Source organism: Mesoplodon bidens (assembly GCF_964165515.1).
Source record: "Mesoplodon bidens genome assembly, chromosome: 8".
In the NCBI taxonomy this organism is placed as follows: Eukaryota; Metazoa; Chordata; class Mammalia; order Artiodactyla; family Ziphiidae; genus Mesoplodon; species Mesoplodon bidens.
In genome coordinates, this window is record NC_138165.1 from 81,028,270 (window position 1) to 81,053,890 (window position 25,621).

General features: G+C 36.4%; 1 protein-coding gene across 9 annotated transcripts in view; it reads left to right on the forward strand.

Annotated features, from left to right (window-relative positions):
- Nucleotides 1-25,621, forward strand: part of ABI2 (abl interactor 2) — a 96,528-nt gene that overhangs the window by 41,816 nt on the left and 29,091 nt on the right. For 5 of the 9 annotated variants that reach the window (XM_081241928.1, XM_081241929.1, XM_081241931.1 and 2 more), the window contains exons 3-6: nucleotides 9,810-9,986; nucleotides 18,869-18,966; nucleotides 22,156-22,302; nucleotides 23,026-23,150. In XM_081241928.1, coding sequence (XP_081098054.1) covers nucleotides 9,810-9,986; nucleotides 18,869-18,966; nucleotides 22,156-22,302; nucleotides 23,026-23,150 — 547 coding nt within the window. The remainder of the gene's footprint in view (nucleotides 1-9,809; nucleotides 9,987-18,868; nucleotides 18,967-22,155; nucleotides 22,303-23,025; nucleotides 23,151-25,621) is intronic. The other 4 variants (XM_081241930.1, XM_081241932.1, XM_081241925.1 and 1 more) reach the window with 1 other exon arrangement.

The window sequence follows — 25,621 nt, forward strand, 5'->3', positions numbered from 1 at the left end:
TTGTCCGAGCTGATAGCCGTGGCTCGCACCCATAGTTGTAGCTTGTTTAGGCAGTGCTCTGAATCCCCTCTCCCCATGCACCCTGAAACAATGGTCTCTTGCCTCTCAGGTAGGTCCAGATTTTTTCCCAGACTCCCCCCCGGCTAGCTGTGGTGCAGTGCACTAGCCCCCTTCAGGCTGTGTTCACACAACCAATCCCAATCCTCTCCCTGGGATCTGACCTCTGAAGTCCGAGCCTCAGCTCCCAGACCCCACCCGCCCCGGTGGGTGAGCAGAGAAGCCTCTCAGGTTGGTGTGTGCTCGGCGGCACCAATTCTCTCTGCGGGAATCTCTCCGCTTTGCCCTCCGCACCCCTGTTGCTGTGCTCTCCTCTGTGGCTCCGAAGCTTCCCCCCAACCCACCCCCGTCTCCGCCAGTGAAGGGGCTTCCTAGTGTGTGGAAACTTTTCCTCCTTCACAGCTCCCTCCCAGAGGTGCATGTCCCATCTCTATTATTTTGTTTCTGTTTTTTCTTTTTTCTTTTGCTTTACTCAGGTATGTGGGGGAGTTTCTTGCCTTTTGGGAAGTCTGAGGTCTTCTGCCAGCATTCAGTAGGTGTTCTGTAGGAGTTGTTCCACATGTAGATGTATTTTTGATGTATTTGTGGGGAGGAAGGTGATCTCCACGTTTTACTCCTGTGCCATCTTGAAGGTCCCCCTTACCTTATATTTCTGTTAAATCCATCAGACCATTCAGAGGGATTTCTTGTTATTTAATATTATTTAATCTTAAATCCGAATTTGCCCGTATAACGGTTTCTTCACATCCCATATAAACTTCTGTAGACATCATATAATTTATTGCTTGTTGTATTGCTGTGTCTTAAACTAAAAAAAAAAAAAAAGTATTGGTGAATTTTAATGAGCAAGAGGTAGATGTTTATTCTGAAAGGACCTCCTAGAGGAAATAGTCAGTGGCATTTTATTTTATTTTATTTTATTTATTTATTTTTTTGTGGTACGCGGGCCTCTCACGGCTGTGACCTCTCCCATTGTGGAGCACAGGCTCCGGACACGCAGGCTCAGCAGCCATGGCTCACAGGCCTAGCCGCTCCACGGCATGTGGGATCTTCCCGGACCGGGGCACGAACCCTTGTCCCCTGCATCGGCAGGCGGACTCTCAACAACTGCGCCACCAGGGAAGCCCCAGTGGCATTTTAAATGATGGAATAGATGAAGTTGGTTTTCTGTAGAAAAAGGGATGTTGACATATTGCTAATCTGATATAGAATTTTGAGGTTTATACTTCAGAGTCTTAAAATTTCCACATGTTTGAAATCTTGGCAAAGAACTTAAAGAAGAAATTAAGAAGAAAAGTGCAAATGCAGAAGAGAAATTAATATATTAGAGTTCCTAAAAAGGAGGAACAACTTTTTATTAGTTTGTGAGATAATGTAGGAGAGATTGTGTGGGTAGATAATGGCAGTAGGAAAATGACAGTGAAAGTAATCATCTGTATTCTGATTAGAATTCTGTAGTTCTTTGGTAGAAAAGTGTAGCAACCTTAAGGAGGAAGGCGATTAAGTTTACTCTAAGTTGTAAGTATATGTATTCAGTTAATGAGAACATTTTCTTTTTGAGTATCGCACAAATGTATTATATACTTAATTAATATGGTTTAATACTATCTTTTAAAGCTGTTCTAATGGAATAAGTAAAAAATGGGAGAGATGAATGGATAGAGATTGGTAGGTCAGAAATAACAGGGGCCTGAGTCAGAGCTGTCAAGAATATGTTGAGCCTCCTTCCTTTGGAGTTGAGTGTCTAGAGGGCAATACTTGGAAAAGCAAGGGCTCTGCAACTCTACAACAGCTGTTAAGTTTATATGAAATATATTGAAGTATGTTGGATGAGGAGTTGAGTAGGAGAAATGGGCTGATAGAGGCTATAGCTAAGAAATGAGTAAATTTTTAAAAATTTATGTACTTTTAGCATTTAAGGATTGAAATTTTTTTCAGTTACATTTAATGTATGTAGAGTCCTTTGTTTTAAAAGTCAATTGAATATCAAAGCTCTTTGATGCTCTTTAGAATGAAATATGATTCCATAGTATAAGAGAAAATGTTTTCTGTTTGTAAAGCAAATGCTCAGTAAATACTCTGAAGCGAGAATTGGCAAACTTTTTTGTAAAGGGCTAGATAGTCCATATTTTAGGCTTTGTGGGCCACATAGGGTTTCAGTCTCATATGATTCTTTGTGCTGTATGTTTTGTGTTTTTTTTGGCCACGCTTCATGGCATCCAGGATCTTAGTTCCCAGGGATCGAACCCGTGCCTCCTGCAGTGGAAGTGTGGAGCCCTAACCACTGGACTGATAGCGAATTCCTGTGCTGTATGTTTTTAAGCAACTGTTTAAATATGTAAAAAGCATTCTTAGCTTGTGGACCATATAAAAGCAGGCTATAGGCCAGTTTTGGCATGTGGGCTATAGTTTGTAGGCTCTTGCTCCAAAATACTGGTTTTCAAATGTTTGGTACCTAAATTTTATTATTATTATGCTTTATTAAAAACATTATGTTTTTAGAGGGAGTTACAGTGTTCTCAAGATATCTTGAGGTCATATTTATTTTTGCATTTGGAGCAAAAATACTAGGTTGGGAGAATTTGGAGAGAAGGTGGGGTTGAGGAGGCAAAGAAATGGAGGTTCAGTCAGGTCAGAGATGAGATCACACGTATATAGGAATGGTAAGTGTCAAGAGTTGCTGTTAAGGGCTGTCTGGTAGAGCGGTTAAGGATCAGTAGATATTAGATATCTGAGGTATTCAATTTCTTTCCTCATCAGTATCTTTTTCCTATCTCCTAGGTGGGAGCCTTACCACTTGTCAGCCTCCTAGTGCTCTAGCTCGTTTCTCCATTTTAATACAGATGAACACTGAGTATTGGGAGGGAGAGGGTGGGGGATCTAGATTTTACTCTGGTCCTTCTGCTGACTTGTGTGATATTTGACTTATTTGAACTTCAGTTTTCTCCCCTGTAAAATGATAGGACTGATTAGATGATTTATGAGCTGTCTTCCATTTTGAATTTTTATTCTCACAATTGTGAGATTCTCACAAATGAACTTGGTTTGTATTTGCTTTTTCTTCTTTCTGTTCTGCTGGCTCTCCTGTTTACCTCAGTCTGCGCCCTACTCACCTCAACCCTCTATCACTCTGATGTAACTGAACTGTTTCCAAATTACTTTCATTTTGAATCTGAGGATGGAAATTCCACTGACTCTACCAACTATGTATCAGGAAGAAATAATTCAACAAAACAAAGTAATAACCCATTCTCCCAATGGCAAATGTTTTGAAAAACAAGATAGAGTTGATTATGAATATTTAGTATCAGAAACTTTTTGTACTAAAAAGACCATATAGTATTAGGTAGTGTACTAATCTATACCACACTCACTGTATCTGTAAGACAGTGTTAGGATAGGTTCTTGATGTGGGTTACCTTAGGTATTTTAAGGGTGTTAAATTTTAAAGAAATGCCACCTCTAGCTTTGTTGCTGTTATCCTATCAATTCTTTGGAAGCATATTATTTAAAAGATAAATGAAATTTTTAATCTTCAAGCCGAGAGTAAGAGTTAAATTAATGTTAAATATTTTTCAAGAATGTGTAGTTGTTAGAGCAGACATTTAATTTTTACTGAATACTTGTATAAGCAAAGCACACAGCTGCTGTTAAGTCAGTATAGCATGTGTAAGGATGAATGCTATTTACTGTGTCCATGATTTTGTGTCCATTTCTGGTAAAGTAAAAAAAAGATTTATAGAACATTATTCAAGCTAAAATTCTTATAAACTTGTAAATTAAAATTCTTCTCTTAACTACTAAAAACAGTCAATACTGTCTGTATTTGGTTCAACATGGCTTAGAAGAAGATCAAGAGAGGGCAAAAGGCAACATAAAGAACTTACAAAGCAGTGTTTCTCCCACCCTCCCAAGAGCTAACTAAAACTTACTGGGCCAGGTGTTGAAGTAGTTAGCATGTAACAAATAGAGGAGATAGAAAGGAATGACTGTAAAATAATATAGGAATGGAAGTGATTCTTCTTAAGGGTTTAGGGACTACTAAAAGGCAATGGAAGGTCTAAACCCTGAGGAACTCACCATGTACGGTAATTTTTTGTTTAAAAAACTTCATGGGGGCTTCCCTGGTGGCACAGTGGTTGGGAGTCTGCCTGCCGATGCAGGGGACACGGGTTCGTGCCCCGGTCCGGGAGGATCCCACGTGCCGTGGAGCGGCTGGGCCCGTGAGCCATGGCCGCTGAGCCTGCGTGTCCGGAGCCTGTGCTCCACAACGGGAGAGGCCACAACAGTGAGAGGGCCGCATACTGCAAAAAAAAAAACTTCATGTAGGACTTCCCTGGTGGCGCAGTGGTTAAGAATCCGCCTGCCAATGCAGGGGACACGGGTTCGAGCCCTGGTCCGGGAAGATCCCACATGCCGTGGAGCAACTAAGCCCGTGTGCCACAACTACTGAGCCTGCACTCTAAAGCCCATGAGCCACAACTACTGAGCCTGCGTGCCACAACTACTGAATCCCACGTGCCTAGAGCCCGGGCTCCGCAACAAGAGAAGCCACTGCAGTGAGAAGCCCGAGCACCACAATGAAGAGTAGCCCCCGCTCGCCGCAACTAGAGCAAGCCCTCATGCAGCAACAAAGACCCAATGCAGCCAAAAATACATAAATAAATAATAAAATTTTAAAAACTTTATGTATATAGATTTGTTTAAAAATTCCCAATTTTAAATTAAGAAAATCCCACTAATGGTTATCAGTGTGTAATTATGTATAGAAAGCAGGATTTATACAGTTCCTAATTAAGTTTATATTTATAGTTTATATCATTTTATAAAAAATAAATAACTGAAAATTACCCATTCACTTTGTGAATAACTAATTTGTTTTATGAAAGATGAATAGTGTAAAGCATATTTGTAATTAAAATAAGTAAATGCTTATTTGAAACATTAACTTACTAATGTAAAAAAATGGAGACACATTTTAAAACACCCAACTTAGTTGAGTTAACCCACTGTAGCTGTTTGTCTGCAGATGTTTTCCCACACTGATGGGCAGCTGACTGAGGTAGTGCTATCCAGTACAGTCTACTTTCAATTATCTGTGGTAATGGGACAATGCATGGATAACCCTAAAGCAAAATACTTTATACATACCTTCCTGTCATCTGCTGTGGCCTGAGCATGTGCTTGGGTCCATGATGGAGGTGTGGGAGGGGGGCTCAGGCTTGCAGAGGAGCTGAAAGTCAAGGCCATGAGAGGTATTCTAGAGGAGCCTGGGTTTGGCACTGCGTGGTTGAAATATCATGGGGGGAGCCTGCAGCACGTGAGACCAGCTTGGCAATAGCTGTTAGAGGATGGAGAAACAAATTGTTAAGGAACTGTGGGAGAAAAGATATTTAACTCTTGCACAGTTGCAACAATACTACTTGGTGTGTTTTTTGGTTAACAGGTAGCAAACAGTAATAGTATTAATAGCAGTGTACTTGCATTAGTTTTGGTCTTCTTTGCTAGTTAAACACATTTTCCACTTGCCATAGGTGAGTGCTATTATTGAGGCCTCTTCTAAATGAGAGTAAGTTTATTGGCATATAACTAGTAACTTTAGAAATCCAGGATAAGTGGAAAATACTTTTCTTACTATTAAAATTCTGACTAGCTATCAGTGTTGAATTTGTACTTCCAAAATTTAAATTCATTTCAGCATTGTAATGTCAAAGTATATTGTGAAGGCAAAGGCAATGGTGATTACTGAAAGCTACCAGTTTGATTTAGGAAAAACATACAAGCCATATTTAAAAATATGTTTGGGGCTTCCCTGGTGGCGCAGTGGTTGAGAGTCCGCCTGCCGATGCAGGGGACACGGGTTCGTGCCCCGGTCCGGGAAGATCCCACATGCCGCGGAGCGGCTGGGCCCGTGAGCCATGGCCGCTGAGCCTGCGCGTCCGGAGCCTGTGCTCCGCAACGGGAGAGGCCACAACAGTGAGAGGCCCGCGTACTGCAAAAAAAAAAAAAAAAAAAAAAGTTTTAGGAGCTTTACAAAAGTTCTTTTAAAACTGACAATTGGCTGTGAGTTGATGAATGTTGAAGCTGGATGTTAAGTATATGGAGGGTGTTCATTAAATTACTCTAATTAGAAAATGATTGTATTTTCTACCAGAGAAATCTTTGAAAAATGTGAATTAGGGAATTGCTGAAAACTTCAGAATCTTCTGGACCAAGCTTTCTCCTCCTTATTTATGTAATAGATTTATTGTTCTCCGTTAAAAGTTGTTATTCAGACTTAAGATAAAATCATAGCCATGTTCTGAAGGTATATTTGATTCTGTCTACGGGAACTCCTACAGTTCAATTCAGTGTGGTATCAGGATGGCAATTCACAAATTATACCTTTGGGTTTTCTTAACCATATATTACTTTTATTATTTTAGATGATTTTTAAAAGTTAATGACATCAAATACTGATATTTGGCAGTCACTAGAGGCATTAATCATAAATCAACTCTTGTACAAAGTTTGGAAACAATTGACATTTGAGAGTGAATAATGTAAGAGACAAATGAATTAGTCCTTTTTCTACATCACTGGTTCTCTGTCAGAGCAGTTTTACCCCCAAGGGAACAATTGGCAACGTCAGACATTTTTGGTTGTTACAGCTTGGGGTGGGGAGTGCTATAGATATCTACTGGGATGCTGCTCTACAACCTATAATGCTCAGGACAGCCCTTCCACAACAAAGAATTATCTGGCCCAAAATGCTGATAGTGTTGCTGTTGAGAAACCCTGCTCTAGTGTTCTTTTAGAGTAGACAACTAGAAACGTATAACCAAACTAGATTATTTTGGCTTCATATAGACATATGCTGTTAAGAGTTACGTTTTAAAATATGCCTTCAGTTTTAATGAGAATTAATACAAGAAGCAAAAAAGAACATTTTTCTCATAATTCCTTCAACCAGTTCCTTTTAAGAGTTTAGTGCTGGGCACATGGTCACTTTTCTAATGAAGGGGTGTATATTTTCTTGTAACTCATTATTTATACTTTGCCTTCTCTACATAAGAGCCTAATTTTATGCCCTATTGTAGCAACTATCCCTTATTTCGGCTTATATATAAAAGTTCTGTGATCGTTTCTTTTGCTGTGTTGGTCTTTCTTTTATGCTTACTGTAATAGCTTATACAGGTTTGGGCTGTGTGTTTATGTGTACATAAAGAAAATATATAAGTAATATGTAAGTGCCCCCAATCCCCAGGTATGATCTAATTGTTTTAATGCTTTTAAAAAAGTCTCTGTTTTTCCAAACAATTTAAAATATGTGCTTGTTATAAAATATAACTGTATATTAGTGCAAATAATAATGAAAAGTTACCCCTCTTTTCATTCTCCAGAGATTTATTTATATTTCTAGCAAGAAAATTTGAAATTTGAAGTTCCAGTTTGCCCTAAGTTTAGAATTCTGTTATTGTTGATTAGGTTTACATTCTTTTGTTTTCACTTCTGAATAAGATAATTATATTTCTAACTAAGCAGAATGAAAACAATGTTGAAAGAGGATTACATTCTCTAATAAATTTTCTTTTATTGGTATAACAAAGACCAGTTATATATAAAATATAAGTATCATATTTTGGGGTTTTTTGGTTATTTTGAAGTATAATTGGTAAGTATGAAATCTTCCTACCTCATATTTTTTTGTTTTGTTTTTGTTTTTTGTTTGTTTGTTTTGCGGTATGCGGTCCTCTCACTGTTGTGGCCTCTCCCGTTGCGGAGCACAGGCTCCGGACACGCAGGCTTAGCGGCCATGGCTCACGGGCCCAGTCGCTCCGCGGCATGTGGGATCTTCCTAGACTGGGGCACGAACCCGTGTCCCCTGCATTGGCAGGCGGACTCTCAACCACTGCGCCACCAGGGAAGCCCCTAGCTCATATTTTTAATAATTCAGAAAGACTCATTAAAAATTATTCAAAAGTAGAATATGATTAATTTCCATTTCTCTGAAGTTAAAAATAAGTAAACTCCAATATTGTCACTAATGTGCAACCTTTTTTTTTCTGTTATAGCTCCCTCAAGCAGTTGAAAAGGAAAGCAGATTTTGTAATTTTTCTAATATGCACCAAAAAAGTTCAAAACCTATTTTTGTCTTAAAAAGAAATAGTTAAAATGATAAGGTCACTACCTTGGCCAGTATTCGATTTGACGCTTCATTTAGGTATTTATTAGTTATGAACTTATAGATTCTGTTTCTTTTAAGATCTGTTGGTTGAAATGGGAGGCTTCAAATTTGTTTCAGGTTTCCTTCACACTTTAGGTAGTTTAGAAGGATAAATAATCAGTGTTCAGATTTCTTAAAGTTGTGTTTAATAATGTCATGATGGTTATCTTTCATTTCCATTTCTGTGTTACTACCTTGTTATTCTTTAGACAGGGTAAATTGAAGTAGGTTTGGGGAGGAAATAGCAAAAGTATCTGTTAATTGCTGCTTGAGCCAGGAATGGTGGCAAGAGATGTGAACAAAATTTTAGTGAAGTATTTTTCAAACTTTTTAAACTGCAACTCACAGTTAAAAATACATTTTATATTCCATCCAGTACACAATTTAATGTATGTATTTATATACATAACATATTTTAAGAAAAAATACCTTACTATGTGTATGTTGTCTGATATTTCTGTTCTTTTTCATTTAAAATAATTGCTGCTCACATCTCACTAAATTGCACCTTGCAGTTTGAAAAATGCTGCTTTAGTGTATTAATTACCCATGCTTAAATTCGCCCTCTCTCAGCAAATAGAAAACTGAGTAAAAACATGTTGTTATGTACTAAATTATATCCTATTTTGAACATTTAATAAATAAAATAATGAAATATTTTACAAACATTTTGTTATGATAAATATAAGCAGCATTGCCTCAATAAACAAGTTTCTCTGTAAAAAATGATTATTTTTAACATCGTATTTATAGTTTAGGCCTCTCTTTTTTTAATAAAAAATATTTAAACACTAATAGAATTTATACTAATAGGTTATTTTTAAATGGAACCAGATTAATCACTGGGGCATTCTTTTTTTTTGAGGATTTTTCTCTTTTTTTTTGGCTGCACTGCACGGCCTGTAGGATCTTAGTTCCCCAACCAGGAATTGAACCCAGGCCCTCAGCAGTGAAAGCATGGAGTCCTAACCACTGGACCACCAGGGAATTCCTTCACTGGGGCTTTCTTAATAAGGTTAAGTCTTAATGGAGAGGGGAAAAATTAGCATGTTCAATCCAGAGGTTGGCAAACTTTTTCTGTAAAGGGCCAGCTAATAAATATTTTATGCTTTGCAGGCCATAAGGTCTCTGTTAGTACTACTCACCTCTGCCATTATATTGTGAAAACATGTAAGCAAGTAGAATGACTGTGTTCCAATAAAACTTTGTTTATGGAAACTGAAATTTGAATTCCATATAATTTTCACATGTCAAGACCTTATTTTTCTTTTGACTTTTTTCAACCATTAAAAAAAATATAAACACCTCTCTTAGCTTTTGGGCTGTAAAAAATAGGTGGTGGGCCAAATTTGGTCTGCCAGCCATGGTTTCCCATCCCTTGCTTTAGCCTAGAAAGGGAGAAAGTCAGTATTGGTCCCAAAAGGAGAAGTTAGCAGTTGTGGTTAAGCATATGAATAATGATATTAAACTTCTAAGTATTTATATTTTTATTTTCTGGATATTAGAGCTATACACTTTTGTGTTGTGTTTATATTGTATTTTGTAGACCGTTGATATTCATAAAGAGAAAGTTGCAAGAAGAGAAATTGGTATTTTGACTACCAATAAAAACACTTCAAGGACACATAAGATTATTGCTCCAGCCAACCTTGAACGACCAGTTCGTTATATTAGAAAACCTATTGACTATACAATTCTAGATGATATTGGACATGGAGTAAAGGTAAGTATAATTTTTGTCCAGCTTAAAAACAATAGCCCATAATGGAACTAACTCTTTAGAAAATTAAGCATTTATCTTTTCTTTCCAGAGGATCAAGTCTTGGCCTACTTGTAGTTCTGAAGATTTCTTACCACTATAACTATGTTATCTTTCTTTCTTCTTAGTGTTACGTTCTCAAGTTTTAAACAGTCATCTTTGACTGAATTGCTTTTGCTTAATCAGTTATGAAAATACCTCATATAGATCTGGAAATAAATGTGGTATTATACTTCTAATCTTTTAATGATTTAGTATGACTAATTAAAAATTATTCAGTATGTTATTAAAGTATTTGCTTTATCTCAAAAATATCAGCAAACTTTTGGCATTAGTTTTCAGAAAGAACATATATAAACAAACATGTACTTTGAATTTTTCTAAAACAAATTTATCTCAACATTTTGGGTGAGAATAATGTAGATAAAACTAATATGTGAATTAGTATTTCCACTGCTTTTGAGTAGATAGTCATTATATATTTTGGCTATCTTTTAAAATGTATTTAAGTGCCTGCTATGTATGTAAAGTACCATAATCACAACTGAGGAGCATATAACTTTCATTTAAATTGGTATTCGTTCTTAAGAAACTATTTAGAGCTTCAGCTAAGTATTAGGTTATTTTAAAGTTTGCATCTCAGCAGTGATTTGAAAGACAGTGACTTTTCAAATGTGATGCTGAATAAATACGTATATGTCTATAAGTGAAACTGTACAGTTCATGCAGTTGATTTGTGTCTAATATAAGCAAATTTAAATTAAAAAAATATACCTCAGACAAGTATGGCTAGAAATCAGTTAAATCTAACTTTAATGTAGATCTAGGTAAAAGAATATGTACAGTGTAAATTTTTTAAAAAAATCTTTTTCTTTCTTACAATTTTGATATAAGCACTGTTATCTGAAATTTGATATTTAATTTTATAATGAACACCTAATGCATTTAGTTTACAGTACTAATTAGAGCATGTTAAAATAGGATGTACAATTGGATGGATAATTAATAACTGAAATTTATTCTAACTTGGGGAAAATCTTTTGAGATTTATTTGAGGCTAACAACTGCTAATAGAAAATTTTAATGACAAAAAGGCACTTAGAATATGAAACATCATATTTGTACTTCCCCACTTACATAATGAAAAGGTGATCCCCCAATTCTTATTTAATCCTCAAGTAAATGTTCTTTAGGGAATCTGTAGTCCCTTTCATTTTTTGTACATTTTAGTGTTTAGGGGTCACTAATTTGAAGAAATCTTTAATAAAGTTGTTTTTAAATAAAAGTGTCATATAATTTCATCCAAAAACTCCTGTTCATGACACATTCTGCTTTAACCACTCTTTCTATGATCTACTGAAACATTATTTTTTAATGCTGAATGCTTAACTTGTTTTTTCTTTGTTTTTTTCCTTTCTCTTCACATCCTGAAGTTCCAACTAACCTTTCAATGCTTTTTTCCCTTACCTCTTTTATTTGCTCCATTTATGCATTAAGTGGTTGCTTAGATTTAAGGTAAGAGATTCCAGGGCTGGATTTCCATTCTTTGTTCTTATGTAGAATATTACATATGGGGAGTGAAGAGATATTTGGCACTTGACCTTTTAAAACCAACAAATAATTTCTCTTTTTTATTTTATTTTATTTTTGTCATGAAACTTTGTGTGTCTTCATGTTCCATGAGGGCAGATGTTTTTGACTGTTTTGTTCATTGCCCTATCCTGTGTGCCTAGAACAGTGCTTGACACACATTAGACACTTAGTAAATATTTGTTGACTAAATGGTTATTTTGCAATGTCAGTATATTTTGTGAAACTGAAATGTAAGTTACCCTGTCATAAAATGTCATTATGAAATAAAATTAGCTGTACTTTTGTAAATGTAGAAATTTTGTTTTGGATTGGAGGGCTGCTAATGTGCTTCATTTAACCCTCCCCCTGTGTAATAGCCTTTTTATTCTATAAATGGTGTGCTTTATTATATACCTTGTGGCCACTATGACATTATCTCTTGACTCTTAATTACTCTTAAAAAAATTGAAAATTGGAAAATATTCAGTGTTTTGGGTGTTTTTTAAGTTGCAGTATCATGTATTCTGCAAAAAACAAAATTAGTCTTTTTATTCAAATTGCTATATAAATTATATATTTCAGTATAAACTCACTTTAAGAGGTTTTCAAGCCGAGTATTATATGCAAAACATCAAAAGCTCATGATAGTGTTTAACAAAATACAAGTTGAGAATTAAAGATATTTCCTTTTCTTACTTGTTTCAGTAACATTTTAGTATTTTGGAGGGAAAAATGGGAAAAGACATTCAAGAATAATCAAGAAGTCTGTACTAAAATTATTGTCACCAAACCGATCATGCATTTCATTTTTGTTCTTTTTTTCTTAGCTGAATTCTATAATTCCTTTTCAAATGTGTATTCTTACCATATACCCTGTTGTTTGCCATGTCTTCAGTGTAGAAAGTGATAACAAGAAGACAAGATGACTGAGATCTGAATCATTAACTAGCTACTAACCACGGCCACAGAAAGTTGACAGATCATGGTAGAGAGATGTGACTGGAGGAGCCCAGGCAGATGTACTTCATGTGTACATAAAAGTATATTGGAGTGTTGACTCCAAGCCCTCAGTCTCGGTGAGTGAGGAGATTCCTTCGCATAAAATAGGTAGAATTAGACCAAAAGCTGTCTTTGTGGCTACCTTGGCTTTTTTCCCTTAAAGTCTGTATTCAGATTTTGGCTATTGATACATTAACCTCCAAAGTGATAGAAGTGCACAGAAAGATTAACTAAAGGAAAGACAAAAAAAAAAATGGACCAGTTCTTTCCCCTTAAAGTTTAGACCAGCTTGCCTAAGGAACTATCCCTAGCTCACTTCTTCCAAACCCTACCAGGATTCCTTCTTGATCTTTCTGGGTTCAGGATCTGTTCTGTGTGAGAGGCCAGAATGAGTGGGAAATGAGAGCTTCCAAGAAAGAAAGATCTAATAAGGGGACATCACACTTGGATAAGATTCCTTAACATCTTTGCTCTTTGCACCAAAAAAGCTCCACTCCTGAGTACTGTGGCTCTATGTAGTTGTTTCTATTATATTGGGATGGGATTGACAGGGTGAGAAGTATGTACCCTGAGGTCATCCTAGAAGCTAGAATGTGCCAGTCCTCTGTCTCTTTCTTCTTATCTTTCTTTCTGAGTATGTCTGTCGTCTCTATAAACTTATAAACTTGTGGCACATAGTTAATAATTTTGGGTGAACCAAAACAAAGTAGAGTGGAAAAAATATTCAGCATATAGCAAATCATTACTGTTTTTAATGTTGATGGGAAAAAATGAATTGCTTTAGAAGGTTGATTAATGGAATAATTGAGTATATTAAGATAGAAAATAGAATTTAAAAATGTTAAAGTTGGAAGGGACCGCAGCTAGTAAACTAGTCCACTGGTTTTCCAGCTGAGTTTTTTGGAGACCTATGGATTATATCAGGTGCCCTGGAAGTCTCCTGATATTTGATGTCCTCCTCAGCTCATTATGAGCTCTGTCTTTGCTCCCATTGTTGTCAGACTTGATGCCTTTCAGATATACTCTAAACAAATATCATACTTTGGGACAAGACACATGGGATTTGACTCAGAAGAGACCTCCATGCTTCAAAGTTGAATTTTTAACCTTTTATATGGCATGTCCTGGTTGTGTTTAATGGTTCTTTTCTTTTCTTTTTTTTTTTTTTTTTGGTACGCGGGCCTCTCAGTGTTGTGGCCTCTCCCGTTGCGGAGCACAGGCTCTGGACGCACAGGCTCAGCGGCCATGGCTCACGGGCCCAGCCGCTCCGCGGCACGTGGGACCCTCCTGGACCGGGGCACGAACCTGCGTCCCCTGCATCGGCAGGCGGACTCTCAACCACTGCGCCACCAGGGAAGCCCCTAATGGTTCTTTTCATGGAAAGTTTGGGTTAACTTTTTTCAGTCGAATGAGAAGTTGTAGAGTTTAATTCATAAGACCTTTGAAGACAACATGGTGATATTTTTAAAGAAAAAGGTATAAAAAGCCGATGGATAGAATGCCATATTGGAAGGGTTTTAATATGTACCTGAGGCCATATAAAAGTGGAATGTACTTTGAACCTGGGGTACCCTTTCCCCACTCTTTATTTTAATAAAAGAGTTTTAAGACCTTGTTACTGATGTGTTTGAAACAGATATTTCTGTTGAAAGTTTAAAGTTGTCACTAATGAAGCTAAGCTTAAGTACTTTTAAAATAGTGTATTTACTTTAATGCAAAAAAAATAAAGACTTCTGATCTGTTTCTGTAGTATTTATTTCAGATGAACATTGTACAAGCAGATTCTTAATAATGAATGAGGAGGGATTAGGAGTTTCTTTTACAGTTAACACGTTAAGAATACAACACTTCAGAAAATTTTGCTTGGGATCTTGAAGTTCCATAACTTTATATAAAAAATGGGCTAACTTTTTGACTTTGCATGTGATCTTGTGTGCGTCATTCCCTACAGTACAGAAGGATGATAACTTGCCTCTCACGTTTCTAGCTCTCGGGTACAGCTGAGGGTTCATTGTTAAGCATTTATTTGATACAACACTTGGAAGAAAAACTCCACAATAACAGCAACTTTTGGAAGACTCATCTGGGTTTGCCTATCAGTTCCAGACTTGAGCCACCAATTCTATCTTGTCAAAAGCCAGTTGTTGGAAACTATTTTCAGAATCAAGCAGAAGTTTGTCCATCTTTATTCCTCTTTTCTTCTTCTTACTTTATTTGTTCTTCCCCCTTACTCCTCATCTCTTATTCCCTTACCTCTGTATTAGATTATTTTAGGACTCTTGGCACCTTAGGCTTTTTGTCTTTCTAACTCTTACTAAAAATTTTACATCTTTCCTGAAGTCATACTCGAATTCCTGATTTCAGCTTTGATCTCCTTCAGAGGATCTCCTGGTTCTTTTCCTGCTGGCTCTGAGAATTGAAGTAGGAACATATATCCTCTGAGGAGAGGGATAAAGATCTCTAGGAAGCCAGAGAATTATGCACTGGTTGGAACTAATGGGGAACGATACTGGGCACTGAACGAAAGCCTAGAGATGCTTGACCACAGCTGCTGCCCATTCTCACCACGCCACATCCAGACACAACCTATACATACTACTCCTCTTCTCTTAGTATATTTAAATCTTGCCCTTTTTAAGACTTGTTAACTCTAGCTCAGATTTTTCTCTATGAAACCTTCTGTAGCCATTTTGTCTTACATTGATATTTCTTTTTTGGAGATTTCTATATAATTTGTAGATACTACTTTTTGTTTTAAACATGTGGGTCTTAGTTGTTCTAAAATAAGTTCCTTAAAAGCAGAGGAATCATTTTACAGACCTTTGTCTTCTTTTCTTTTTCATATTCTTTTACCCTTGTGCCTAGTAGCCTGGTGGTAGGTGGTTTAAATGAGGGATATACCACAGATGTCATTTTAGAATGTGTCTGTCACTGTTAAGTTGCAGCAGGTCATCTTTTCGTGGGAGATTTCTTCATAGCAGAGGTGATGTGCTCTATGAACTAGAGATACCTGGCTGGCCAGCTTTATAAAAAATACTGGAGTTCACAGGGTACTGGAAATCACTAAGATTTGTAATGAGTGTTATATATGAAATATCAGGGTTCAAGGAGGGTATTGCATTTACCAAAAAAGGATAGAGCAGGAAAGTTGAGCACTTTAGAAGCAGTAATAAGGTATAATAATTGGCCTGATGGTTGGTTCTAGTTGTAGTGATCTCCAGAGTCTGGGAGAACAGACCACTCTGGTCATAAAGGAACTGCTCTTACTCTCGGTATTATCTGCATTTCTTAGTCCAGGCCAGTGGGAGACTATTTGAGCTGTGATCGTGCATTAACCTTCATCACCTAAATGAAGTATTTCTTCTGTTTTGAGAGTTTCATTCTGGCAGGAAAAAAAAGGGGGACCTTTCCTGCTCTTTCTCCATGTGCCTAAGACCTGCTTCACTCAGCTCTCAATGATGACTTTTCCCTTTGTGGCATCAAAAAATACCCACATTAATTGAATTATTGTTGGAATCAGCCACCAAAGTTTCGTTCCAATTCCCAAGTAAAACTTTGAAAAGTATCATGAGCACTCCTATTCATGATTCAGGACCGCTAACTACACGTTTATGTGCCAGATGAGAGTTTTGCCTGTGTGTGTTACATTTTCTAAAGCTTCATGTGGAACTGCTATTATGGAGTGGGTGCAGTGTTGCTTTATCCTGAGTTTGTGCTATGTCCTCTCTCTCTAGTTAAGTTCACCACACTCACAATTCAGTCATGTGTTTTGCTCCTTTTCAGGAAGCGTTGTGTCCCCCTGTAACTTCCCTCAAAGTAGTTTTTAGAACCGTGATGAGTATCCAGTAAGTAATTTTTTACCAAATTATTTTAGGTGTGAAATACAGTTTCTTAACTTTTATCATAGGTGAGATCTATATCATAATTAATTAAGTTTTGTTTGGCTGTTATTCCTGTTCTTTTCCCTTTTCCTCAAATTAGATGGCAGTATGTATATTCTGCATAGCATATTCATTGTTTTATTAGTGTAGAAACATTTTTCACAAGGAAAGCTACCTTGAAGAAATATTGAATACTCTTTTAGCTTAATACAGAGGTAGTACAGCATCAGTGAAGTATAAAATAATAGATTAGTTGGACATTCCACAGGGACTCTTTGGTTTAAGTGAATTAAGTTACTCATGCAAACCCCATTAACCAAACAAATAGAACCATTTGATGATTCTACAGATCATAAAATGTGTCAAGTTTTATGTATAGAAATGTCCACCATATTTTAATTTATAGATTGTTTATTTTATGTTTTGGGTAGATTAAAAGACTTACAGAGAAGATACTGCAATTTAAACAAAACACCTTACATACCAAAACCTTAAATCAAAGTTGGAAAGCTGTTTTCAAGTATTTTAGCTATTCCATGTATAGAATAAAATTCTGTTTTACTCTTTTTCTTTCCCTGCTCCTTTTCCTTCCTGTTTCTAGCAAATTGATGTAGTTTAGTGTTTGGCTCACCTACTTCTCCTTCATCACTTAAAATGACTTTGGGTTTTATGTTGTTTAAGGTTGAGCTTAAAGGACTTTGGTTACTACTTTTAAAAATCTTCTGGTATCATAAATTAAGATATACAGTTTTAAAAGCTATTGGTTATTTGTCATATTACTCCTAAAATTTTCCCCAAATGTGGGTTAATTTTTTTAAAACTACTGACATTTTCATTTTAAGATACAATTATACCCTCTGCTTATTAATGAGGGGGAGAGCAAGGATAAGTTAATCTTTATTCTTCCTTGATAACCAGTTTGTTTTGTATTTGTTGTTTAAAAGCAATAACAAAAGGATTACAGATGAATGCTTAACTTTAAAAATATTGATATTTCAAAGGTATCATTTGTCATTAAAGATTGTTTTAACATCACACACAACTTGTTCACTGGGCTATTCATTTGAAGAGTTTGTTTCTTGATATATTATTTCTTGCCTATTCAGATAACAAGTAGTATTTTAGGATTTTTAAATATTCCATTTAAGCCAGAGTTAATTTTGTCAGCCTCAGTACTCTATATAATTATGATTTGTTTTCTTAAAATTTATATTTTAAAATTACAATTATAAGTGTATTCTGATTTCAAAAGTCTTGCAGTTTCATTTCACAAGTATAATTTGAATACTCTTGATGTATTCTTATTAGAAAAGTTAAGATCCTTTTTTGAAGTGTTTGGCAATCCAGAATATTAGGGGCTTAAAATAGGGTCAGGTATGAACATATGTGGTGAACATTATTAACTCTAACCAATTGGTAATCTCAAACAACTTGAGATTGCATTTGATCTATATTTGTGCATGACTTCTCTTAACTCTTTAAGGTACCCAGATTTCTAGGGCTTTCTGTGTAAGTGCTGACTTTCTCCTTTGGTGGCATCCATGGTTCCCAAATCACCCAACTTTCCCACACTTGCACTTTCAGTTGGGGATAGAATAGTGAGGAATCACGGCTTAGCTCTGATTTAGGACTATGTTACATCTTTCCTATGCCTAAGTGAATCTTCATTTTGGGCCTGAGTGGGTTTAATTCCCATTGGAACTAGGACATTGCCAGTGGCCATTGTACCGCTCACAATTGAATGGGATACCTCAGCCCTACCTTTCTGGTTCAGATGTTTAGGAACATGCCTTAACTTCTGGCAGTTTTCAGGTAGGTGATTTCTTCATAAGAGAACATTAAAGAAATCTGAATTATAAGGCTGATCCACAATTTTTAAAAATGGAATTTTCTCTGTATATGATATAACTTTATTTTATATTCTCTACTTACAATGGATCAAAACTAAAGTTGCATTTTTTGGGGGGGAAACATATCTTTTGTTTTTTATGATAAACTTGCTATCTAAAAAACAAGGAATTGCTTAAAGGCGTTATTGTCTGATTGAGTTACTCTTTATTAAAACAAGTTTATATAGTTATCCTATTTGATTTCAATTGAATGTAGTATCTTATAGTCTAACCAGTGATCTGTTGGTGTGATGGCCTAATGGCAAATAAAGTCTTTGCATACAACTTTATAATCACTTGAAAATCTCACGTTAGGAAGAGTCCTTTGAGTACAACTGTAGAATGATAGTAGAGTAGAAATTGCATATGAAATGCATGGCCTCTAATTTTTTTTCCTATTTAAACCTTCCCCTCCTTTGTTAAATAGCATAATGTTATTTCCTGAAAGTGCCACTTTGTTTCACTGCATACAGGTTAAATTGATTTTTCCTCAAAATTTTTTTAGGTGAGTACCCAGAACATGAAGATGGGTGGGCTCCCGCGTACAACACCTCCAACTCAGAAACCCCCCAGTCCCCCTATGTCAGGGAAAGGGACGCTTGGGTGAGTATGTAACTAAGTAATAATTGAAAACCGTTTCATGTAGTGCTGTGTGGAAACTAAACAATATATATGTTTAAACTATTTTTAAATATTTGAAAAGAGAACATTTTCTTCCTAGGATTATCTTTTTTGTGTGTAACTTTTCCAAAAGGAAAACATCTTTTATACTTTATACCTGGGAAACATCTTTATACTTTAAAAATATTTTGTTTAGAAATTATTTTTTCTAATGCATTTTAAATTTTAGGTAAATCCTAACCTGAGTTCATGGCTTATTATAAATTACACTCTAATTCCTATTTTCAGAAAATTTTTAGTCTTTTGTATTATAGTTGACTTTTCTTATTCAAACTAGTCTTCTGAAGAAAATACTGTACATATTACAGAATTCTGTATATCTTGTGTTTTTATGAGAATACTGAGCTTTCATTCAGTCTGCAGACTTGGGCTTCGGATTTGACTTTGGGAGAAATGGTCAATTAATGGAAAAGCTTGACTTTTTTCCTCTATAGCATCTTAGTGTAAAAACTTGGTTTATCATGATCAAGATCTGTGATCAGGTGGGCATAATATCACCCAGAAGTGAGGTGACTAAAATCGTGGTCCAGCTCTGCTCTGCTGTGTCGTGTTGCATAGTAAGCCTCTTAGCAGTTCAGTTTTTTCATCTGTAAAAGGGGGTAATTTGTCCTCTGTCAACTTTTCAGAGTCACTGTACCATGAATTGGATTTTTAAAAAATGTGTAAGACAAAATGCTTTGACTACCATTGGCTTTGTGATATATGCTTAAAAGTTTTTAATTGGCAATCTTGTTTTTTGGCCCCCTCACCAAAAAAAAAAAAAAAAAAGCAAAAAACAAAAAACTAACCAAACAAACAAAAGAAACAAACAAAAAACCCCAGCAACCTAATCAAGCAAAGAAAGATGATGTTGGAGGAGGAATTATAGTTAGGAGAGTGTGAAACAAAAGAATAAAAATGATTTCCAGCCAGGAATAGGATGATTTTATTTGGGGTGGACAAAAAATTCTGCTTAGATTAGAGAGGAAAGAATCTAGTAGCTTAAATAAGATTTAAACTTCAGGGTAGAATGTAGATGATGTGTGGTAGGTTATAATTGTACAGGGTGAGAGTGGAGAATCAGGTCAAGAGGAAGTATTTGTTTTATTTTCCTGTGGACTGTCTATTTTTATCATGTAGAGTATCTAATGGATCTAATGATTTTGAATCAAGATTGTTAGCAAGATAACCCTAGTAAAATAAAATTTTCTGTTGCTCCCCAATTTTAAAGGTTTACTCATACACTAGTATTTGTTTTCCTTGTATATTAGCAAGGGCTCTGCAGTGTCTTCGGAGACCAGAGTGGCTGGGCACCACTAGCCGCTTGATGGTCACAGCCTGGCTTTTTCGCGGTCTTTGCCCAGCTACCATGTTTTGTCCTCTGCCCCTAGTTTTTAACCTTGTTTTTTTTTTATCATTGTCTTCACTGTATGGTTCTCAGCAAAGGTTTTTTTTTTCTTGCATGAAACAGAGCATTTTTATTGTCTGGGGAAAATTGGAAATCAGTCAGTTTCGTATTTTATGGTGTTTTATGTTTACATCATAACTTCAGAGATGCCCAAACTTTGTTGTCTTTTATTTTATTTATGTTTTAGAATAAATTTATTATTTATTTTTGGCTGTGTTGGGTCTTCGTTGCTGCATGCGGGCTTTCTCTAGTTGCAGAGAGCGGGGGCTACTCTTCATTGCAGTGTGCGGGCTTCTCATTGTGGTGGCTTCTCTTGGTGCGGTGCACAGGCTCTAGGCGCGCGGGCTTCAGTAGCTGTGGCATGCGGGCTCACAGTTGTGGTGCACGGGCTTAATTGCTCTGCAGCATGTGGGATCTTCCCGGAACAGGGCTCGAACCTGTGTCCCCTGCATTGGCAGGCAGATTCTTAACCAGTGCGCCACCAGGGAAGCCCATTTTTTGTATTTTAAATCCAAGGTCCTAACGTTCCTTTTTCTTTCTTTGACCCAGTATCTTGTCTAGTGCCTGTTATTTATTTTTAATAATATGTATATTTGTTTATGCAAGAAGATCTTGAGCATAGTAGACAGGGTCATTGCAGAGTAATCTCATCCAGAATCAATGAGCCAAAACTCGAGTGGTCCAGGAGAACAGTATTTAAAGGAACCTTGGGAGCTTTTTGGGAAGTGAATTATTGAGAAATACATAAGTCAGGTGAGCAACATCATTTTAGGAAAAGAAAGCTCTTTAATTTTCACATCTTGAGATCCAGTTAAAGACCAGAATCTCATCTACACAATATCAGTTTCGTGTCAGTTGAGTATTTATCATTGTCATAAAGTTATTTGGAAACTTAAAGATGAGAACTAACCCAATAATTACTAGTGTTCCAGTGTGCATCCTATTTCCTATCATATTTCCTTTCTTGCTCTTCTCATTCTTTTCTTTTAAAAGGAAATTTTGAAAAAAAGAGGGAGATATGCTAATGAAATCCAGTCTGTTTTGTACTTCAAATAAGGTAGAAAGACTTAGGTGATCTTTTTTTCCTTTTCTCCCTTTTAAATGTTGAACTGTGAAGAGGGTAAGAGGTAAGAGCAATCAAGGTGAAAGCTGAAGGAGGATGTGAAGTGAGAATGGAAGGAGATGAGATTAAATTATATATCTCTGTGTGTGGACGTGGTTTTATTTCTGTACCTTATAGAAAGGGAAGTGACTTGTTAGGGTTGCTATTGATCATCAGCGCGGGGGTTGTGGAGCCATGTTCTAGACTGATTTACCCTGTCTGAGTTTTTGGTTAGGGAGAGAGAGGTGAGGAGGATAATTAGTGCATTTATGCAGTGCAGTTGGGGGAATTTGACATGGCACTAAAATAATTTGAACTCATCTAAGAAGAGAGTCTGGGAAACATTGGCTTACCTGGTAGTAGAATCTTCATGCTCTCAGAATGAATGAACAAAATCGCATTAGCAGAGGGAAATGAAGTTGGAGACTAAAATACAGCAATATGCATCAAAACCCTAATGGTGGAGAAGTGATACTTAAGGGAAGACTGAAGTTGGTAGCTGGGTTTTATTAAAACACGTTCTACTACCTCCGAGTACAAACTGTATTTCACTACTGGCAGCTCTGAATTGATTGTGCCGAAACTTGCTAATCACACAATACATACGCTCTTCTTTTTGTAGGCGGCACTCCCCCTATCGCACACTGGAGCCAGTGCGCCCTCCAGTGGTACCAAATGATTACGTACCTAGCCCAGCCCGTACTATGGCTCCCTCGCAGCAGAGCCCTGTGAGGACAGCTTCTGTGAATCAAAGAAATCGAACTTACAGGTATTTTCTCTACCTCAGCGCAAAATGTGATGGTCATAGTACCATAATTTGTTCAGATAACTTCAGTTAAATCTCTCTCGTTTTCCAAGCACTAAGTTCTCTTCCTCACTCTGCTGCCCCAAACCTCATCTGATTCTACGTCTCTCTTCTCATGTTCTGATGCAACTTTGAGCAGCCAGGAAGTTGAAAGAGAACAGTCATCTCAAAGTGCAAATTTCTCTGCAAGATTAATAGTTATTGTTGACCTGAAAAAAATAATTTGACCAGATGTGGGAAATTTCAAGTTGTTTTTTGGTGGAACTTTACAGATGAAAAACTATATGCAATAAAACATTAATATGGGATAGTAGATCATGATATCATTACAAATAAAATTAATCAAATAATTTGTTTAGGAAAACTTTTTATTATAAAAGAGGTTTCTTCAGACAGCCATTAAACTGGAATAAAAGAAAGTAATATTATTTTTATGTGTCAAGCCCCATGATTTATCACTATGTTTATGGAGAATTTTTTTTCTTTCTGTTTCTTTAATACATGCTTATTAAAAGGTAGCCAAAGAACTCAGCTTTTTTCCTTACTTTATTAAGAAATTCATCTTTTAAGTGGAGGGCTTTTGAATTATCATTTTGTAGCTATATTCGTTTCAGAAAATTTTGGAAAATGCTGGCGGTATCTTGCTGTATATCAATACTCATGTTTTGGTGGCTCCTGTTTCTTTAGCAGCAGCGGGAGTAGCGGAGGAAGCCACCCTAGTAGTCGGAGCAGCAGTCGGGAGAACAGTGGAAGTGGGAGTGTGGGAGTCCCCATTGCTGTTCCTACGCCTTCTCCTCCCAGTGTCTTTCCAGGTAAAACATGAATTGTGCTTCATCTTCACCTTGCTGAGTTTGGATTCAATTTCTGATTTAATTACACTGGGCTTTCTTCGTAATCAGGGTTTTTTTCCCTCGAAGACTCTGTAGATGCTGAAAAGTCTTTATGCGTTTGCTATTTTTAACCAAATGATTTGTGAGTTTATGTTCACATACTTCTTTGTTATTTGGTTTTGTGTCTTTGGTGCTGTGGCGTAGTTGGTGCTTTGAGTTGAGGTTTCACCGGAATGAGTTACATGTTTAATTCCAGCTGGTGTTATGACAGTGCATGCCTTTGGGCACAGTGGGGTCTCAGTGTGAGAACCATATTGGTAGCAAAGGACTGGGCAGATATAATTTTGACAGTTCAATCTCATGGACTGTGAGAACTTGATAGTCACTGAAATGCTACCCTCTTTTGTCTGAAACAGAAAAATGTACTTGTTTAATCTGAGGACACAAAGTTAAAATTTAGTTTTAAAAACATGACAGAAAAGACATAAGGATAGAATATTACATATTTAACTTACTTATAATAACAAGTAGATAATACCTTTTTAAAAATCATGAAAAAGAGGTGTTTTTTTTAAAATTCTTTTTTACCTGATAAGATATTTATGTCTGAAATATTTTTATTTTCTGATTTGTATACTTCAAAATGGAATACTGTCATTTTCTAGTGTGTTGTGTTTCATTTTGTATACTATCAATATTTACAGAATGTTAAAAATAACAATAAAAAGGGAGCACTTTTCTTCTAGAGTAATGGCTATCAGGTAAAAAAGAATGCTTTTAATGAATTTAAAATCCTGTACATTACCCTTAGCATCTTGAATTATTTGCTGCAAACCTTAATAATCCTTTAACATAATAAGCTCCATTCTTTGTTTTTAACACTCTCTGTTCTTTGGTTATTGATAAGCACTGAGTATCTAACATTAAGTTCTCTAATGCCATTTCTAATCCTGCCTGATGGAACTGCCTCATTAATGCTGCCTCTTACTCCTCTTTCCCCTCAGCCCCTGCTGGCTCTGCTGGTACTCCTCCCCTTCCTGCTACTTCTGCATCTGCCCCCGCCCCTCTTCCTGCTACTGTCCCTCCCTCCACTGCCCCAGACACTGCCGCTGGGGGTGCCCAGACCCTTGCTGATGGCTTCACTTCTCCAACTCCCCCTGTTGTTTCTTCCACTCCCCCTACAGGTGAGTATTGGTTTATTCTTTGGCAGGCAGATCCAGTTGTCTGGCCCTTCTCTTACTTGGAACTCTGGCTTTATGATTTTTGTTTGTTTGTGGTTCGTATAAAAAAAAAAATCTGAAGAATAATGTGCTAACTAGAAAATGGCATGTGACCGAAGAATAGAATTTCCTGAGGGAATCAGGGTAAGGTTTCTCATTTTTCAAGTAGAATAGCACAAATACACATTTTTTATTGCTTGAATTTTATTTACTAGAGATTTGCAAATTTAGTATGGAGCTGTCTTCTCTACAGTTTGTTTGTTTGTTTGTTTGTTGGCTGTGCTGTTGGGCATGTGGGATCTTAGTTCCCTGATCAAGGATTGAACCCATGCCTCCTGCATTGGGAGCACAGAGCCTTAACCACTGGACCTCTGGGAAGTCCCTTCTATACAGTTTTGAGAAGTTGTTATTAGAAGTATTCTTTGTGACAGGTTATGTCATTAATAAAAAGAAAAGTCTATGACAACAATTTTAAGGTATATTTTATAGGAAATATTTGATATAACAGTTTGAAAGTACAAGTCTATTATAACAGAATTTGTTGCTTATTATAGCAGCACTGGAAACACATAGTCAGTGGGCTTTTTAAGGATTTCAAGTTTATTTGTAATTTAAGATTGACTGGTGTTTTACTGTTTTAAAATTGCAACCTAAAGTTTGTTTTCATGGCTAAGGAGAAAAAGGCTCAATTGCTACAAAGTATATTTTCAAAGTTAATAGTGATGCTGGTTTAGTAAACAAGTTCTTATCTACTATAAAAATGTATGTGTTTGGAAACACATCACCTTAGCTGGTTAATAAAGTACTTCATAGAATATATGTGCAGTGCTGCTGCTGTATCTAGGTGTTTAAGTGTTTTAAAAGACATTTTAAAAATCCATGTTAATCCATTCATTTTGGATGGTGTTTTATGGCATAGCTTCTGTAACAGCACTTTTTAAGAAAAGCTTTCTGCAGTGGGTGTATGTAAACATGAGCTGTCCTTTGATCTACATACCACTCTGTTAGGCCACTCTAGCTAGTTAAATATAGAAATCTTGTTATGCTCCCGCATCAGTAGAGTAGGGAATACATCTTTAAATCAGTTGTAGGCCCAGAAAGGACAAATCACCCTCACCTAGAGTCAACATTTTAGGAATTAAATTATAATTTAATAACAGGTGCTAGTTCCTAGTCTGCACTGAATCAACATTTTTTGTATGAGTGAATAATTACAGTTTTTTAACAAAAAGC